This window comes from Ambystoma mexicanum, chromosome 3p, assembly GCF_040938575.1.
Source record: "Ambystoma mexicanum isolate Mex_15411 chromosome 3p, UKY_AmexF1_1, whole genome shotgun sequence".
NCBI lineage: Eukaryota > Metazoa > Chordata > Amphibia > Caudata > Ambystomatidae > Ambystoma > Ambystoma mexicanum.
Genome location: NC_090925.1, coordinates 842,645,442 through 842,666,167, shown reverse-complemented (window position 1 = coordinate 842,666,167; position 20,726 = coordinate 842,645,442). Strand labels below are relative to the sequence as shown.

Genomic DNA, 20,726 nt, shown 5'->3' with positions numbered 1-20,726 from the left:
ATACCTTCACAGAAACTATGCAGCAACCTAGCAGACAATTTCTAAAATAAAATCAACATCAGACAAATCATACAAAACAGATCGATCATTCCTAACACAGCCAACCAGATCCAACAAGGTGCCAGAGCACAAACTCCAAACCTTCCTGCAAATATCACTAGAGACATTCGTCAAGCTGATAAAAGATAGCAAGAAAGCAAGCTCGGCAATGAACCCCTGCCCCCCAGACATCTACAAATCAATCATCAAACAATGAATGCCATTAGAATACTACAGAAATCTCTTGAACCTGTCGCTCACAACAGGGACTGTACCACAATCCTTCAAATCAGCTTATATTAAACCACTCCTTAAGAGCACATGTGCCTACGCGGAAGACCTCTCCAACTACAGACCTATTTCAAACATCCCCTACCCGGCAAAACTCCTAGAAACCTACATATACAAACTAACTCAAGAGCACGTAGAAAAACACCAGTTGCTGGACCAAGCACAAGTCGGGCTTCAGACCCGTGAGAGGAACAGAATCAGCACTCCTATCCATTTGGGATGATCTAAAGACAAACGTGGACTAGATCGAAAGGGACGTTATTGTTGTTCCAGTTTGTCCTGAAGAGGGTTGGTGTACATAGTGGACTGAGTAAAGTCTAGAAAATACAACCCGAAACACTGGTCGACTTACTGCCTAATTGGATACAGGCAGTTATCCATATGTGAAGATTGTAACAAGAGGCTCTAATACTGAACAATATATTTCACTACTGGAGTGTGACCAAAATTAATTGGTGAGAGTGTTTGCATGAATGTTGGTTTAAAAAAGTTATATGAATGGTATGCGGGGGTTGAATGACTTGTGGATCTGTTGAAAAGGTATAAATTGTGTTTTATGTTTTAATTATTTTTACACTATGGGGTGTCTTAAATATACAATATTATTAAAAATGCTTGTGTTAAAGTAACAAAAAAATGGAATCATTTGTTATTATTTATGAAGATACAAATGTATATGTTGTCATCCTCCATCTATGGGTTCATTTCCTGTATTGCATGACACCGACAACAGGCACAACTAACATCCTAACCCACTACCCAGCATCCCCCTGCCGGACAGGCCAACATATCCTCATGTTTAAACTGCCAATCCAAGGCAACTTTGCATTCACACTATTTAACAAATTACCCTACGCTTACAAGATAGCCATCTTCAAACTAACCCCACCAAATAAACAAAAAAGCAAGCCCACTAGTGCTACACTAAGGAAGCTGCACCTAAGCTAGTAAGTAGAAGATGGGATCCACTAGATTGACATACATGAAATCCAAGCAGAATTTCTGGAGATGAACTTACATCTCAAACGACTAACCCAACACACCCAACCAAAATCAACTGAGACATAGGTATGGTGATTGCCATGCGTCAAATCTGGACATGGTGGTAAAGAGTGAACTGTACCGTGTCGCACCAATATAGAGCTATGGGAATAGGTATGGGTCACAACTAGATAGTTCCACAGGGACCAGTTTACATCACGCACAGACAGGGATGGAAGGGCTGGCCTGACTAACAACAAAGATAGAATTGTAGAGACTGACTAGCTTGACATATGGACAGAGGTGAGGGGAAGCCTTGTGTCATGCTGAAACAAGATCACTGTAAGGAAGACATTCATCTAAAACTTGACACAAAATGAGTGTGCATCTCTTCACACAACAATGCTAATAACCAACCCTACTAAAACCTCACCCCTCTGCATACACCTCTCAAGCTAACACAAGCATACCTCTAAAACCACAGCAACCCGCACGCACTTCACTACACCAACAAACCACACATAGCCTTACACAAGATACCAACCAGATACCACACCAAAAAGCTCAGCCAACGGTGTTAACCGAACTGAAGCTGCCAACAGCACATCACAGCTCCCTTGCTCTTTCTCCAAACTTTGCCCTACTAAAGTACCCCAACCGACCCCCTTTTTTTCAGATCCGCCAGAGCGCCAGGGGACCATTCCGGTGGTGATAGTGCATGGAATACATATTCTTATTAATTGTATGGATGTTCTCCTCTTACAAGAATTTTCTGGGTGTCCCGTCGGAATCACCCTCGTGCCCAGTCTTCCCTAAAAAAAAAAAAAAAAAAAAAAACACGTTTGTTTTGTGTTCAGAACCCAGTCGTTAAACATCATAACTTGCTAATCATTCTGGATTCCAACTGCCTCAACAGAAATTTCTTGTCTCTATCCCATGAGCTGCATTTAGCTTTTTGTAGACCAATACATTTGATATCTTTCTTGTCAGCCATTTGGTGTGATTCCTGCCAATGTAATTATTGTTATGAAGGCACTGCAACACAAACACTCTCAACAGTCTGGACACTCTCTCGTCCCTCGATCACTCCCCATTTACCACCTCTGCCACATCTTAGTTGCCCACAGTAAAATGCACCTTCGTTTGCCAGCTCACTCCCCCACATCGACAGTGCTACCAATAATGGGAACACACCTTTTCCCAAACCAGTACCCTCCAAAACCTCCTGCACCTGATGCATCCGAAAACCTCCTGCACCTGATGCATCCGAAAACCTCCTGCACCTGATGCATCCGAAAATACTTATCACCCAACACAATGGGTTACCAGGAAGCCACATAGACAACCCATTTTAATTTTCTAAACACTGCAACCAGACCTTAAAATCCTCCCTAAGTGCGCCCAACAACCTTATTCTGTAGTGCAGCTGCCTGACCCCCGACATGGATCGAGCCATATTCCCACAGAACTTGTGCCTCACTCATCATGCAAAATTCAGGTGAAGTAGCAACTTCTGCATTTCCTTCAATACCATCTTCCGAGCCCCTACTGTAACCTGGAGCAACCCCCCCCCCACACCCCTAGCTTGTTAACCTTTCCCTCTCGCAATTGGGATATCATATTTACAGAATTCAGCTCAATTTCCAAAAATGTTATTACTGTGGCTGGCCCTTACTATGTTGCCGGCCGCGAAACACTGAGTAACCGGGTGCTGTTCCGCATACATGCCGAAAATTGCAAACTGCCCTGAAATAAGCCTCTTTTATTGAACGCCCAGCAAGCTGTTGTTGGCTGACCCCTGCCTCCACCCGGTCCGAGTGAGCAAGTAAAGGTCAGGATGGTATGGGCAGTCCACTAGGCGTATGCCGCGTTGAAGCTGGGTGCGTCGGGGCAATCCATTGTAATCATTAGTCCTATCTAAAAACCGCACTCTGGTCTTCTCCTAATCTTGCCCTAAACTCTTCATCTCTCAACCAAGCAAAACCCCTGAAACTCAATGCCTTACTAATAAGATCCATGTATTCAAAGAGTGCTACGCTCCTTTCCGGCACCTTTCACAGTATACGCTTGCATGTATAATAAATGCTGATGTCCAATCTCTATAGTCACCGGTACCCTGGGTCTCGATGCCAGCTCTCTCTCCTCCCCCTCCTCTTCCTTGGACCCCTCGTTAACCCTTGCACCTGCTTTGCAGCCGCTTGGAAAAAAATAAAATAAAAAAACTCCTTTGTATATTTTTTCCTTCGTTGATGCAATTCGATGTGCCTTAGAGGTTTAGCTATGCCCATATAACGGGGCTTCTTTTTTCTTAGCCTCTTCCTTTCCTGCCTAATTTTGCTTGTCTTTTTCTTGAACCACCTGTTCCTTCTGTACCGCCATCTTGTTTTGCCCATTACCCCCACATTCCTCCTTGCCCCCACATATCTCCTTCCCAAGCCCAGCTTCTCCCCCATTATCCCACCTCATCCACGATGCCGACCATTCTCATCCCTGCTCACTTTGTTATTGCGATGCCCCTTGCCATCCTGGACACACCACATTCTTGCCTCCTTTCTCTTCCTATGATAGTACTCCTGCTGCGTGAAGAAAGCACATCTGCAGACCTACTCTGCTCCTGCTAATCCCTTACTCCACTAACTTCTCATTTGATACTCTCCCTTCCTCCCACTTCTGTAACACACCCTCTTACCACACCATCCATTCCTCCTCTCCCCCTCCCTTGCTAGTCATGCTCAACCAAACTGCTTGGTTGCTCCTCGTCATCCCAAAGTGGGGTGTCCCCCCCCTGAAGCTTCCGTGTCCTCTGCCGGGGGAGCAGTCTAGCTCTTCACAGGTAAGGGCATCCCGCCCCTCTACCCTTGCTTCTGCTCGTTCCAGGACAGTACCGGTAACTGCACTGCAGTTTGTTGATAGGGGTGGCGTCCCTCCCATCCCCAGAACTCTTCTGCAATACCTTGTTCCCAAGCAAATTATTTTATGCCACAAGCAGGCGTAACCTAACCCCCATCCCTCTGTCTCCCTATTCACCCACCCTGCTCTTGCCCCTCTTTCTCCTGCATACCCCCATGCCCAGCCCTGTACCAATCCCCCCCTTCTCCCTTTAAACTCTGTCCTCTCCAACTGCTGCCCATGCCCCGTGGCACTCTCCCCCAGCCCTTGACCTCTGGTTGCATACTACTACTACTTCTTCTCAATTATCGGAGGCGTGGGCGGACCCACGCAGGCGCTTCCCCATCCTAAAGGATGATGTGCACCAGACCCACCAATCAATACTTAGCTCACATAAACTCACAACTCCTCCCACCGCCCCGTCTGCCTCACAAAATCCAACATCACACTGCTCCTCCTCCTGCCTCTCACCCAGTCACCTCCCAGCAAAGCCCTCCCACTCAGCTCAGCCACACCCAGCGCAGTCAACCGAACCCTCATCAATTCTCTCTCTTCAACATGTCTCTCACACCTAAGAAAAAAAATGTCCCAGTCTCAGGCACCCCACACACCGCAGTCCCTCGACTCACGCTTCCCCACTCGAAACAGACAGACATTCAGCCCCACATGCCCTATCCTCAACCGATTCAGCATCACCTGCTCCCCCTCCTCCATTCCAGACTCCCCGCATCCACCTTCACCGACACTTTCCCCATGAACACCAAACATCCACCTGCCCTTCACCCCACTCACCCACCTCTCCTGCCACTCATCCATGACCCGTCTCACCATCACAGCCTTCACCTCATCCACACTCAAAGGCAACCTCAAATCAACCGCTCCCCTCTTCATACCCTCACCCGCCGCCAGATCCACCAACTCATTACCCAAAATGCCACTGTGACTGGGGACCCATGCCAACTCCAAATCCATTCCCCCACGCACACACCGATCAATCTTCCTCCTGATATCCAAAATCACATCCTTCCACTACATCGGCGAGGGCCCTGTCCAAGACCTACCCTCCGATCCATCTCCTCCCTCCTCCTACTGTGACGTCTGCCACTGCCTCTTCCAGCTGACCCTTGCTTGCCCTGCTTATCAAGTTAAGGACATCCCAGATTGCTTGTGCATCCACCTGACCCTCCCAGCCCCCACCATCACCCGACAGCCTACTGCCAACCCCCAAACTGTCCACACAAAACTGAACCTGTCCACAGGTCCAGGGGGTGCGAACCTGACCCCAAACGATAACATTTAAATTGGATGCCAACGCTTTCCTTACAATCTGTTTTTTGTGAGCTGCCCCCCCCCATTGCAAATCTTGCTCTACCCCACCGTAAAAGGGGGCTAGCTTCAGCCCTGCACTGCCCCCTGCTGGCAGCCTGTGCACACCACACTCCGTGTCTTACCAGCATGCCGGGACCAAACAGAGCGGCAAATGCACCCTGCAACCGCACTGAACTCCGCCGGGCCCCCCACCACCGGCTCAATTAAGCCCTGCCCTCCCCCCACAAGACACGCTTGTACCCAACATGGGGGGGGGGGCACGACTGGAAAGTCCGGTCCCTCACCCTCAGCAGCTGTTGACCACAGGAGTGCGCTGAACGGGGCATCCTCCCCCGCCCTCCCACACTTAGGCCAGCCCCTCTACCCCTTTCTACTCTCCTTATGCATTTCCCAAACACGTACAACGCTGATGCCCAGGTAAGCACCCTTAATAAAACGTTGACAAGGCCACACAACCCTGCCATCACAGTAACGGTCGAAGGTTCAAGGAACAAATCCCTAGGCAACCAACTGTCGCCCTCCCGCGTCCCCTGCTTATAGGCTGGAGGGCACGGTGCTTCCCCACGTGCTGCGCCAAATCCCCATAGCCATTGATCAGATCCTTTCTTTCAGCCAGTCGCCACCACCCCCTCTCACCACTCCCGTAAACTGGGGATACACACACACACACAGATTTTGTAAACATGATCTTTTCACAGGCAATCTATGTCCAACTTGAAAAGAGCAGGGACGCCATCCCCCGCTCCGTATAGAAATTCACACACATACAGAAATAATAGGGTCCAGACTGCTTGTAAAAAAATATTCATTTCTTTCAAACATTTTCGTTTTTCCATGATCAAACACATTATAAAAAGTGCTATCTTTTTTAAATAGGGAGGGGGAAATTAGTAAAGATCAGATTATATTTCTTAATGTGCAACTCAGGGAACACGAGCAGCCACCAACCCTGAACAGCATAGCAAGATGTTACTACCCTTAACAGGCTAGTCACTCAATGCAAAAAATGCATACGCAAAAGGTCCCATTGAGAATGGAGGGTGCGCTCCTCGAGGGAAACTCTTATTATAGCCCGTAATTTAGTTAACACACCCTCCTTCGCTAAGGAGAGGCTAGGATTATATAACATGGCATATATTGGAAGGTTTGAGATACAATCTTGTTTAATCATCATAGGTCTGAAACCGTTCGCTGTCGCTTCAGAATGCCAAGATCCCAAAAAATGTCCCACTCAAATTTTGATTTAGAGTTTTGGGGAAAGAACTGTGCTATTTTCTGCTTCTTAAAAGTGCTTTGGACAAAGAGCATGGTTAATCTCATTGTGACAAAAACTGATGCACTTAACCATATCGAGAATGCTACCAATAGTTCATTTATTGGAGAGTCTGTGCGAGGTTTTGCATTGTATTGGGTAAGCCCTGGTGTGAGGGTGTGGTGCACCGCATCTGATCCACTCGCTTGTTCTTAGTCCTCACGGTGATGGGACCTGCTTTGGCTATCTGACTAGAAGATAGAGGGAGGCAGGCGGAAGTGCAGTATGCGGCCAGTTGGCAGGGGTGCGAGTTAGAGGACCAATGGCAAAGGACATATTAGAACTGTAAGCAACACAAAGCATGGTCTCCTCGGAGCTTTGCAAAATCTCAGAACGTCTGCTTCACATCTTAGGTGAAGCGTCAGCGGGTTTAACAGAAATGGGACTTGCCTCCAAGTCACTTGAATTACAACGCGTGAACGGGCAGCCATCTGATCTCAGGGGTTCTACAACATAGGAGGGACAACTATTTCCAACGGCACTGGGTAAAAAAAACCTAAAATGTCAGAAGAATCTACATTGATAGTTTTCAAAAGAAATGCTATGCTTCAACAGGACTGGACACTACCCAGCTGGGCATTTGAAGATGTGCCATTAATTCACTTAAGATGGCGGGCGGGCTCGGGAGCCTTCCATTATGCTCTTCTTTTTATTTCCATGAAAGCCTTAAGCAGGCAATGCCAGTGGGCGAGGGAGGAGATTTTATGGATAGCCAAGTGTCCATCACCATTATCATGGCACCTAAGATGCTGATACGCCAGTGATACAAAGCGCTATCTACTGAATGGAAAAAAAAACGCCCACTCTTATCTTCCCTTCATTAAACACACCTGCTGCTTGGAGGATCACTAATGGCCTATTCTACTGCAGCAATAAGGTGTGCCCTTTTGTAGCAGGCTTTCTCGGAAACCCCGCCGATATGAAGAGAACAGCCATTTCGGTTAAGCTTATTGCAGCCAGCTGCAAAGAACAGAGGTGGGACATGCTAGCCGTTCATAATGGGACAGTATTTTTGGCACTGCCAGCTGTGAGGCATCACAAGTCCTTCACACGTTTTGAGTGCAGGTTCATGAACCAACTGGATTCATCTGTGGAGCAGTCCACTCTCTCAAATGGTTATTCTCATCTTCTCAAGATGGACTTACAAGAAATTGGAAACTGGCCAAGAATTTTCCAACCCAAGATACTGGAGTGTCTCGTAAAAGAGGAGGGGGGAGAAAAAATAAATGCATGGACACACCTCCCTAAAAATCCCATTGTTGCCTGATGAGTCTGCCTGGAACATGGCCAACTCATCCCTCACACCTTCCCGACTCTTCTGTACAACATCTTTTTCCTATTTATCTACTACGCCCTTTCCTGAGAAACAGGAGTAGGACAAGTTGACCCTTCATGTATCAGATAAGTAGAAAAGCCACAATCCGAGTGAGCCAGGAGAGAAAGAATGTCCCCGGCGACAAGCTGCTGAGGTTTCATGATCAAAAGTCTTTCTCAGCATGCCATTGGCGTCAAGGTCGTTCTCGGCACGCCTCCGCTCGCCCCGATTCCACAGCTGGGAATAGGCCCCAAGTAGTGCTCCACCACCACTGGAGGAAGGGGTGCTAAGTCTCTGTGCTCTTCCGTCGCTCATTCTCAGGTCCACAAGCCCGCTTCAAGGGTGGCGCACCCAGGGAGTCCTCATCGGCGGAGTCCGGAAAGATTGGAACCGGCTCAAAGATGTCATTTTGCTCCTGTGGGGAGAAACAAGGATTTAACAACCTACGCAACACATCTTCAATGCCGCCCAATCCCACCGAGACAATTCGCCATAGAAAACGTGTTGGCCCCTTCTTAGCCAGTCCCTTCAAAGTAGGTCACAATTCCCATCCAGCCACAGCACAAGTCTCTTCCCGTACAGACAAGGTATGCACCACTTCCAATCCAGCCAGAGCACAAGCCACTTCCCGTACAGACAAGGCATGCACCACTTCCAATTCAGCCAGAGAAGCGGCCTCTTCCAGTACAGACAAGGCATGCACCACTTCCAATCCAGCCAGAGCAGAAGCCACTTCCCGTACAGACAAGGTATGCAACCACTTCCAATCCAGCCCCAGCAGAAGCCACTTCCCGTACAGACAAGGCATGCACCACTTCCAATTCAGCCAGAGCAGGGGCCTCTTCCAGTACAGACAAGGCATGCACCACTTCCAATTCAGCCACAGCAGAGGCCTCTTCCAGTACAGACAAGGCATGCACCACTTCCAATTCAGCCACAGCAGAGGCCTCTTCCAGTACAGACAAGGCCAGTAGCCTTCCAATCCAGCCAACGCAACCCCCACCCAATAAAGAGAAGGCATGCACCTTTCCAATCCAGCCATAGCACACACTGCGTCCAATACAGGGAAGGAATGCACCACTTCCATACCAATTATTGCGTGCACACACACCTCCCAGTACAGAGGCATGCACCCCTTCAAATCCAGCCAAAGCACACACCCCTTCCAGTACAGAGAAGGCATGCACCCCTTCAAATCCAGCCAAAGCACACACCCTTCCAACCCAGAGAAGGCATGCACCCCACCAAATCCAGCCAAAGCACACACCCCTTCCAACACAGAGAAGGCATGCACCCCCTTCAAATCCAGCCAAAGCACAAACCCCTTCCAACACAGAGAAGGCATGCACACCTTCAAATCTGGCCAAATCACACACCCCTTCCAACACAGAGAAGGGTGCAACCATTTCAGTACAGAAGAGGCACACACCCCATGCAATCCAGACACAACACGTGACACTTCCAAAACCGAGAAAGCAGGCAAATAGAACCGCAGGAGAATGGTCCTGTGCTCTTCCCCAGTGGGTCGGCATTATTTCAGTTTTTCTTTAGCATGTATATTTAATTCTTGATGACATCGCTCTTTCATACGGCTTAACATTTTATGTTTTTTTTTTAAAAGAATGGGTTCCACACTCTCTGCAATATATAGTTTTGGCTTGTTAAAAAAAAAAGGTCAAGATTCCAACGCTTACATTAGAAGTTGCATATTTTACAGGAAAGGTGAATGACCCAAAAGATATTTTTATATACAAAAATATAAATTCTGTGTAACACTGGAGAAAAAAAAACGCGGAGTGATATCAAAGCAGGGGGACCAAACCATTAAGACTTTATACTTCTGTTTTTTGTACTGACCATTCTCTTGCTGACCCAGTCTCAAGCCTTCTCACACCATGTGGGATTGCCTAGGGCCGAGTTGGCCCCTTCTCCACCCCCAGAACCTATTTAGTCAGTCAGGCTGGTCACTGCTCTTCCCAAGTCTTTCTTGCTCCTAGGTCTCCCTCACCTCCTCTGTAGCACTCCCCCCTGAAGTTACTACTAGTTCTTTCTCACTCCCTTACTCTTGTTTTTCCCCTCCGTTCTTCTTTGCCCAGGAATTCTGTCACCTTTACCTGACCCTCTTCCCCCCCCCCCCACCCCAAGTCTTAGCTTCTGGTCCTACCACTTCACGAACTGCCACAACTCCCTTATGCTCACCCTCCTACAATGTTTCCACCCCCGTTTCACTCCTTCAACCAGCTCCTTCCTGTCCACTCCATGTGTTACCTCCTGCCTCCTGTCAACACCTTCAGCTCGCACCACCTCCTCCTGCTCTCCTCTGCATCCTTCACTCTTGTAGCCTCCTGTTCGTCCTCCTTCCAGCCTCCACCAAATGCGAGACTCCTGCAACCCACATTGCGAGCCTGGAGTGCCTGGCTTTACACAGGGCTCTCCCCCCTCCCCTATCAGTGGGACCTACACTGAGAATCTACATCTGCAAGTGGTAATTGGTTGAGAGCTGTGATTGGCTCTAGCCCTCACCTTCCTGTAGGTCAGAATGATGCCGAGGGGGCTGGACGAAGACTGTATGAAACCTGGAGGCCATTTTGGAACCTCTCTGTGTATTTGGCGGAGTAAGAGAGAGCTATCTGTGACTGGGACAAGCCTTTAGTGGAGGGGTGGGCAGGCATGTTCATATTGGGGGGGCTAGAGCCATTGATATCACTTTCTCCATATGCCCAATAGAGTTTGCATTGGGTCTGTGAAGGTTGCAGAACCCGCAGAAAGTGTTGGCAGCTTTCCCGGGCCGGGGGATCCTCCTTACCATCTCTTCAGGATGTTCAAAGGCAAGGATGGTTTGTCTAGCAAGACTGGTTTCCAGTATCTAGCCTATGTTGGGGAGTGTGTGTGTGTTCTATCACATCCTTGACTGGCCCTCGACAAGACAGACAGAGGAAGAGTGGCCCGAGGCTAAACCCTATTCCACTCCCGGACCCATCATCCACTAGCCCGGGAGGCACCTGGTCCCCAAGGCCACTCTCTGCAATGTCCACAGAGTTAGAAAGGCTACTTCGTCACAGCCATAAAACATCATAATGAACATTAATGTGACATTTATTTTCTTGAATCCAAATAAAATACATTAAAAAAAAAAAATAAAAAAAAATCAGAGCAGTACGAGGACTACCCTTTCCTTTTCCATTGTCCAATTTACATATTCATTCAATTATAATATGTTGGTCTAAAACAACATTTTTGACTTACCAACAATAATTTCCACCAAGTCTTCAATTCTCGCAAAACAATGTATTGCCCTTCCAGCCTAGACGTATATCCCCAATCCAGTACAATGTACCAAGAGACACATTCCACACCTTACCAGGGGCACAGAGTTCCAACTCTGCTGGGACTCTTATTCCCTAGCTTGGCAAGCTGTCTATTCCACACCCAACCAGACACGGACTGCCCACCCACCACAACGCTTCCCCAGCCAAATAAAATACATCATCCCAACCAACCAACCAATCAACAATTCTCAATGATCCAACACTCCCATTCCCCACACAGCACAGGTGACTTCGCCACACAGACAATACACCCATTCAACAATATATTATCAATTACCAACTAAACTAGGACACTCATGGCCACCCAACCAAGTCTCCATTACTAGTCTGGCCAAGAGGACATCCCCAATCAGGCAAAGTGTATAGAGACACTCTTTCCCACAGTTCCGAGTCCAGGAGAAGTTACAAACTATGGTCTATTAGTGGGAATTAAGGGTTTTACACCAACACGTCCCAAGAAGGTATGCCATACAGTCATTGTTGCCCAGATTTATTATAGACCTGTTCAAACGTGTTGCAGAAGAAGTGAGCAGGATCACTGGAGAAGTCACAGTAGCCTTGTGAACATTGGAAGACACTTTATGCAAGAGCCATGCCACCAGTGGGCTGGAGCCTTTGCAGTCCGTTGCCACATATAGTTGAAAATTCAAAAGGTACAGTTGCAGAAGACTGCCACTAGGAAAGCAGGTATCCAGTTATTTTATTGAAAACATTTTTTCGAAATACAATTATGTCGAAAACATTTTGCCGAAATGTTTTTTTTTCCAAATGTATTATTTTTTAATTCATAGGTTTTTTTGTTGTTTCGGAAGTAAAAAAAGGGTTAAAAAAAACGGGGGTGTTAGGGGGAACCCCCCCATTAAAAAAAAAGAAAAACAAGTTATTCGAAATATTTATTTTCGGTGAAATGTTTCAACATAATGGCATTCGAAAAAATGCCATTTGAAAAAATCTCTACAAACCAGGAAAGCAGCTTTTAAAGGTGTTCACAGTCTCTGTGATGGGTGTGGTTTGTTTTGTAGCAATGGAGGGGAAGGAAAGCCACATAGATCATCCGAGGACACTCAGTGACCGCCAATGTGAAAGCATGTTGGATATTGGCCGACTAAGTCAGACACTGCCTTAGCAATTTGAATATCACCAACCTGCCTAAAGTCACCAGACTGGGGACTCAACCAGCAAAACTTCCCATTTGATTCAAGTACCAGCATGGAGTGTGCCAACCACATTTTTCCCAAAACACAGTTTGTGTCCGAGTCATCAATCCCAATCCATAGCAAAATCTAGACCGGGAAGGAAATCTGAAACCCACAACCCCCATAATGGCCATCCCATTATCCAATCCAAAAGCTGGAGTGGATCCTAAGACACCCAGGCCGGATTCAAAACAGGGAAAACATTCCAGGAACGCCTGGAGGCCAGAAGAGTACCCCTTTGCCATTTAGAACCAGTTTTAAACAGTTGGGCACATTATTTCACAAACCTCGCATATGAGCTTGCACTAAAGCTCCCACAATGCAACATTCTTGCAATCACAAAACCAGAGGCGAAATTCCAGGAGGTTGCAGGTTCACTCAAAGACTCAGATCCCCCACTCACTACCTCTCCTAAAATGCATCACTTTACAGAGAAAGAAAACAGAGGAAATGTATAGGCCCCACTACGAACTGATGGGAACCCTAGAAAACGCCTTAGGATACTCCAAAGAACTTCTGTGTACCCCAAGTCAGACACCAGCATAAGAGGGCAGTCTACCGGCTGCTGGCAAAAAAACATTTCACACTAAGTGTCCAGCCAGCCAACCACACAACTCTATACAGATAAAGATGCAAGGAATCCTTCCCTCACGCACAGAAGCTTGAGAAGAGACTGCTCTTTACCTATCTGCATGAAAAAAATATTTTTTCAACCCCCACCCATTAAAACGAAGTCTACAGGTGCCAGAAAGATGGTCAGAGTAATAGAGCCTCTAAAATGAAGAACTCCCATGGAGACAGGTCTGGAGCACCAACAAACCAATAGAAACACCAATGAAATGCCTGGGTTTACCGAAAAGAAAAAATAATTCATGATTGGGGAGGGGATAAGCAACCTGTCTCTAAGCATCCATGCCAAGCGCAAACTAGAAATAATCCTCATCCTCCTCCTCCTCCTCCTATCCTCCTCCTCCTATACTCCTCCTCCTCCTATCCTCCTCCTATCCTCTTCCTCCTCCTATCCTCCTCCTAATATACGGGTCAGTTTCCTTTACCCCACTGTCTGACAGCTAACCTTAATCCACCCATAAAGAGACTATGTACACCAACTGCTGGTAAAAGACCTGTAGGAGGTGGAGCTGAATTTCGCTCCTCCTTTGATGCATGAGGGGGATATCACCTAGAGCAAGGGAGTGTTGCAGTTACCCACGATACAGCAGAAGACGAAACACTGGCAGGAGGGTCACACAATCAGCTGCCTGAAAAAAGACCCTGCATGAGGGGAGAGAAGATACCCCATGAGGAGGTGGGTGAGCATGACAGAGGCAGAAGCAGACTGGATGCAGGAGAGTGTGTCCCTCACTGCTCCCTGTGGAGAGTACCCATTGCTGAAGAAGCTACTTTCAAAGCAGTCCCCTGACAAAAGGGTGTGAAGCCATCAGGAGGTTGTGTTGCAACTTCCGAAAGAAGTTCAAATGAGAACCTGAGATTGTGTTGAGAAATCAAAACGAAATGTGGAGATCCGAACGAAACGTTTAAAACCTGAGATTGTTGTGAGACCTCAGAGAAACGGACAGGGTCAGAGGCAGAAAAGGGGATCCCTCCCAACCAGGGTTAGGCAGTCATCTGGGGCGTATGCCAGATACTATTTGTCCCCAGAGATGCCCAGAGGGAGTGTTGGGGGGCCTTGCTTGAACCCAGATTGCCTTCATTGCAACTGTTGGTCCCACTGTCCTTCACACATGGCCTTCCAGATGTTTCCTGGGCAAACTTTCTTTTTTGCTTTTCATAAAAACACAAAATCCAGAAGATTATGCGGCCGTACTCAACCACACCAAGCAGAGGGAGAACGACGCCGACCACGAGCCTTCCACCGGCAAGGACATAGAATTCACCGTCAGGAACACGAGTCACAGGAAGATGAAAGTCAACCCACCAAGCGAACACGGACCGAACTGGGTCGCCACCACAGCACAAACACCCTGAGCGAAAAGGGGACCAGGTCGAAGCAATAGTGCAATTATTGTAAACCGGCCCTGGGAAAAAAAGCTAGATTTAGACTGGCCAGAGTGGACAGGTGACACAGAAGACAAATAGAAAGGGGAAGAAGGAAAGGCAAGGGAATAAAAGTCCCGCACACAGAGGCACGACGGAAAGGTGTTCAGGTGAGGAGAGGCAGAGTGGTGGTGGACCAAGAGACCAAGTGTAGGTGCGAAGGTAGCCAGGGTGCAGATAAGTCAGTGGTGGTGTTAGAAAGAAGTGCAGGTAATGTATATGAGAGAGAGTTTAACAAACTGTGGGAGATTGAAGGGGTAGTATTGAGAGCGCATGGTACAGGGAGTGAAAGTAGAATGTTATGTGAAATAGGAGTGAGTATGGAAGTGAATGAAAATAGTGGAGGATGGAAAGAGAAAGGAAGTAGGTGCATGGGTAGGAGGTTGGCGAGTAGGTGGGAGAAGTAGTCAGAGAGATAGGAGTGTGAAGATTGGAGGGACAGAAGAGGAGAGAGGGGGAGATTTGGAGATAGGAAGGAGTACAAGTAGGAGAGACAGAAGGTATGGGAGACCCGTGGGACAGAGAAGAGGGAGCGAGGAAGTTGGACACGTGGGGGGGGGAATGTAAGAGAGGACATTGAAAGTGCACAGATGGGAAGATAGAGCGGGAGGTATGGAAAAGGATAGAGAGGGGGTGAGAGGAACAGGGTAGAGCGTGAAGGAGGGGGAAGATGAAGGAGGGTGTGTGTGTATGTGTATATATTACACATACACAATCATCGATACGGATGTTGGGGAACCCGTATTACTTGAAGTCCTTAGAAATTCATGGAGGGAGTAAAACAGATACGGCCCTAGCCTAGACAGTAGGGTTCAACTATTGTTAGGGTTCATTGCACCCGCTGGAGGGATAGGGAAGCCTGGGCTAGAGAAGATGAAGCCCACGTGAGTTTAAGGGCCAACACTGGGAATTCTCTTGGTCAGACCCGCTTAAAATCTGCCAAACCATCTCAGATAATTTAAGATCCAACCCTTGTAAATTACAAAAATTCTCACGAGACCTGTAGGGTAGGGTGAGTTCCTTAGTTTACATACTTGACCAAAGAGAAAGGCACTCACCCATGGTGATGGGTGACAAAATTATTGCCAGCGATTTCTGTAAAATGCTGCATGTCACCATAAGCACACTTGATATTTGGTTCAATGCTGCCATCCAAAGGTCAGCCATTCTCAGTGAAATATATTGTGCATTTACTGCAAACAAAGCTTGTTTTGTAGTAGATGCCAAATAAAAGTTTCAAACATCCCCATACTCGACATCAAGACCGAATACCATGCAAATTGTACTTATCCTTCTTAACATCTCCTCGCCAATGCGCGAGTGGGCTCGATTTTGCAAGCCCCGAGACGTGACTGTAAAAATCATTGAACTAACTTATGGAATTTGGAATTGTTAAAGTGATTTGTGACACTGGAAATCGCAGGTCATGCACAAACCCTTTGATAAAACATCAGAGAAACCAAAGGTCATCAAGAAACCTCAGAGAATCTCAAGAGGGATCACGCACCGCGGAAGGGGCCTTGTACTTGCATGTTCTGAATGCTCAGAAGGCCGCCTCGATCTTTCATTGTTCGATTTGCTTTACTTTTCCATTTTCCCTCCCTGTTGTCCTGTGGGCGATTTGAAACACAATTTACTTGATGTATAAGTGCCTTACAACTGCTTATAAATAAATAGAATAATACAACTGTGGCTAGACCGTAGTCTTGTCAGCCACCTTTGTAAATACTGTAGGAGGAGACCAGTAACCAGATGTATACTTGTTTTGTTAACAGTACGGACAGTTAGCTAGGAGGCTAAAGGACTTCAAAATAATAGGTTTGAACATTTACGTTGGCCATCTCTTTGAATTTTGGTTATTAGAAAAGTGTCCCTGGAGAGACCACACCACCATGCGATGTAGGGAGCACCAGAAAATAAACTCACTTTATGTTTGTCCATCAATTACACTTTTGTGGAGAGATTGCTTGTGTTTTCGACGCCGTTTCTTTGTTTCGGAAAGGCGTTTATCGAATCTGTGAATAAAAGGCTGCATTGTCTGCCTCTCTCACAACCATGTGACACGCAGTCACAGGTAGGATCGGTGATGACCTTATTCAGGATGGGTGTAGCAGGGCTTTTGTCAGGCCTGATGGTAACAGCTCTACAGAGAAGGACACATTGCAAAGGCTAGTGATTGATGGGGCTAGAGTGATCAGATTACGTTTTAGGAAGGAGACTGGACATGACTCCGATTGGGCACAATGTTTTTACATTTCTGAAAGTCCCAATAATAGTCACCAAGTCTTGAAGGTGTAGGGATCATCAAGGGTCCTGGTCAAGTGGACATGGAGAGGGTTAGGGGGGGCCATTTTCGATGTCCTGAACGTTTTTGGTGAAGGATGCCATTTTGGCCCTGAAGTTGAGATGGATTTGGTGATGTCTCGAGACCTTCACTCTGGTAAGTCTACTGGTGTCAGCAACAGGCCATTTTGTCCTCTTCTTTTGTGAAGACTGCATTGACTTTCAAGCCCAAGCCCATGGTCTTCTCCGTTCAGAACAGCTACATTGTGGTTAGTCCATTTATTGGAGGCCTTGAGGTGCTGGTACAGGACAGGGAAGGTGCTCCAGCCATTTACTATTTTTCACTTAGAGGTTTCTCAGGATTGTGTTTTGCTATCTTTGACATCACCGAATTCCTCTGTTAAAGATAGTGGGACAATTATATTAATGCTCTGGAAGGGGTTGTTGCACGGTGTGGGATGGATTTTAGTCTTAGTGGTTAACAAAATGTTTAGTATTGTGTAGGACACAAGGAAGTGGTCACGCCATGATAGGAGGGTGGTCTGGAGATTGGACAAGGGTAGACTATGCATTAATATCAGGTTGAGTGAAAGGGCAACTCAATGAATGGGTACTTGTGGGTTGTGGGAGATGCCCAGTAAACGCATGTTTTCAAGGCACTCACTGGGAGTCTTGTTGAAAAGGCCAGAGGTTGAACTCTTGCAAGATGATTGTTTTCTAGGATGTGTCTAGGAGGATTCCTACAAAACCTAGTCATTCGCCAGGAAAATGTGTTCTATCCTCGAGGTCTGTAGGTCATCACTGAGAAGATGGTGGTGTGGGGGTTAAGATGGATATTCACCCACATACGTTTGAAAGAGAGGGAGGAGATGGATTGACACGGTTTGTGATGTACTGATTTGTAGAAGATTGGGCCACTGGCCACTCTACCATCTCACTTTCCCTCCCTATTCTTGTTGACAATCTTGAAGTCTTGAGGTAGAAGGATGTTTTCAAAAACAGTCAGTGTATGATCTGGGAACCAGGGATTTTGTGGTGCAATGGAAAGCAAGGTTCCACAAGGATCGGTGGTCATGGATATTTCATTATTCATCCTTATACACCACACTACGCAAAATATTACAGAATCAATCCTGCCGAATGCTAAATAATTGGGCTCATAAATTAAAAAACATGATGGTTATGATGGACATCTCTGAACAAGATTTGGTGGCTAAACTCCAGTGTATAAAAAAAATCTGTTTGAGAGATTGGATCCATACAAATAATCAGATGGGAATGTATACGTTGTACAGAAATTTGCTGGAGTTCAAAAAAACCCTGGGGTATATTTCTATCTATCTATGGAAATCCCCCAATAGAAGATGGAGATTAAATGTTGAGACTCGGGCTAAATCAGCCCCTTGCGTACCTGCAGATGTTGCCATGAGGTCTCTAGAAAAAGATATTCTAATGTTTCAACTTAGCAGTGCCCGCAATTTCAGGCAGATTTCTCACGTTTTGTTGAACATTTTAACCATAGGTCAATGAACTCAACATGGAAGCGCATTATGAATGCAATAATTATGTTTCGCAGCAATCAACTATTTATTTGGATTATAAGAAATTAAATAGATCTAGTAGATATTCATTTCAAATCGAAGGGTAGACATCTAATTATGATCTATTTTTAAAACTTTTAGATGTATAAATTATGTATTCAATGTTCTGTATTTGTAAATTATATCTTGATTTGGAAACTTTTTTGTTGCAAACTGTCGCAATAAAATAAAAGATATTAGATTATGAACTGCTGAATATGCGGTTAGTAAAGCAAGCTGTACGAGTGCAGACCTGGGGCCTTGAACCCATCATATATGCCTTCCGATGACGGTATGGTTTGGTCTGGGGGTAGAGGACCCTAAAGAAGAGGGGTCAAAGGTGGACCCGGTCTGCTGGAGATCGATGCGTGCAGGGTGGTAAAACTGGTTCTTTTAGGGTCAATATTGTAAATAGGTTTAATATTTGGTATAGGATGATCATTAATTTTGATAAACAGATACATCTGACATTCATGCATAGGCCACTCGTTAAATTAAATGCATAGGATCAAACAGAGCCTATGCCATGCAGCGGACAAAGAAAAACAAACTGCTGTTCATGAACCTGTGACCCAACATGGACACAAAGCTCCCTTTACGAACCAGGTGTGGCAACAATGCAATATGTACACGAGGGAGGCCGGTGCATGTGTGGATACATTCCAGGTTGTGTACATGTCTTTATGCTTGCTTTTAATTCGGTTCATATGAAATTACGAGGTGAAGCAGAAAGTTCTGATAACAGTATGATTAAAGGCAATAGTCTGGCTCATTCTCCCTTGGATTGTGGGGGCTGCTTCTCGTTGAAAGCAAGCAGTCCTTCCTTTCCATCTTTTGTTGGAATAATTGAGCATAACACGTGTCTTCTATTGCTAAGCCCGTTGCTAAATCCACTTCGATTCCTTGTGGCTCACGTCTCCAGAAAGCCGTGAGGTCCCTGTCCCCACAAAGCCAAGAGGCTCATGTAGCCCACAAAGCCATGAGGCTCCTGTCCCAAATAAAGGCCAAGAGGCCTCTCTCCCCAACAAGCCCCACCGAGCCAGGAATTGCTCATCCCCCACCAAGCTAGGATGCCCCCATACTCATCATGCCAAGATACCAGTTTCTTCCTACGCAATAATGCCTCAGTTACTGCCTCCACCCATCCCCACCAAGACTCCCACTCACCACCTGACCAAAGTGTTCACACACCTTCTATACAAGACAACCATTGTCCAGCCAAAGAAAATGCTCATGCCACACACAAAATGGCGATTCTGTATTACTACCAGGATGCTCCATTCCCAACCTGTGGCAAAGTGGCACTGCAGTCAACGCCACCCAGACATGGTTATAACCCCTTGAACGATATAGACCTCTTGGCCCTTTCAGAAAAGCCAAAAAGCAAAACCAAAATTTCCCATAATCTACCGCTCAAATGGAGGCATGTTCAGAACTGGATTCAGGAAGCAGCATTGGAGGCTATAGAAAGGGTAAACTGGTCACGCATCCAGCCCCCAGCATGTTCTGGAGAGAACTTCCTAGAGACCAGAGCCCATAAGTAGCAGAGTTGGAGTTTGGAAAAGGAGGATATTTGGTGAATGCAGAGAGAGAGAGAGAGAGAGAGAGAGAGAAGGCACTGAAGCTGTTGGAAGGAGACTGAAGACAGGTGGCCAGATAGCAGGAGAGGAGCATATGCTGGAATTCCCAGAGGAGTAAAGGAGAGAATCCTGGAAGTCCTGGAGAAGGAGACCAAGGTAGAGAAGAAGAGGTGGGAACACACAGATGAGTGAAGGAAAGCTGACCCAAGCTGAACGGAAAAGAGGAAAGGTGACACAGGAGGAGTGGCGGTGAGGAGAACCAACGTAGGCATAGACAAAGAGAAAAGATAGAAGTCAAGGAGTGGACTGAAAGAAAGGAGACGGAAGCCCCAACCAAAGAGACAGTAGAAATTGGCAACGGGAAACACTTTCTGCTGTGTAAGCACCATAGAAATACTCAAATAAATAAGAAGCCTTGGCCAAAAACTATGTGAAGAGATGTAACCAAATTCCTTATCAAGGAAAGGGTAGAGAAAAGGCTAAGAAAAGACAGACCAGGTGTAAGGTCCCGACAAAGGAGAGGGCAGAGAACGAGAGGAACTAACGC

General features: G+C 46.5%; 1 protein-coding gene across 1 annotated transcript in view; it reads right to left on the bottom strand.

Annotated features, from left to right (window-relative positions):
* Window positions 1-6,317: 6,317 nt before the first annotated feature.
* Window positions 6,318-20,726, bottom strand: part of BCL7C (BAF chromatin remodeling complex subunit BCL7C) — a 106,082-nt gene continuing 91,673 nt past the window's right edge. Inside the window, exon 6 of the mRNA XM_069651948.1 lies at window positions 6,318-8,571. Within this exon, the coding sequence (XP_069508049.1) occupies window positions 8,443-8,571 (129 nt within the window). The 3' untranslated portion in view covers window positions 6,318-8,442. The remainder of the gene's footprint in view (window positions 8,572-20,726) is intronic.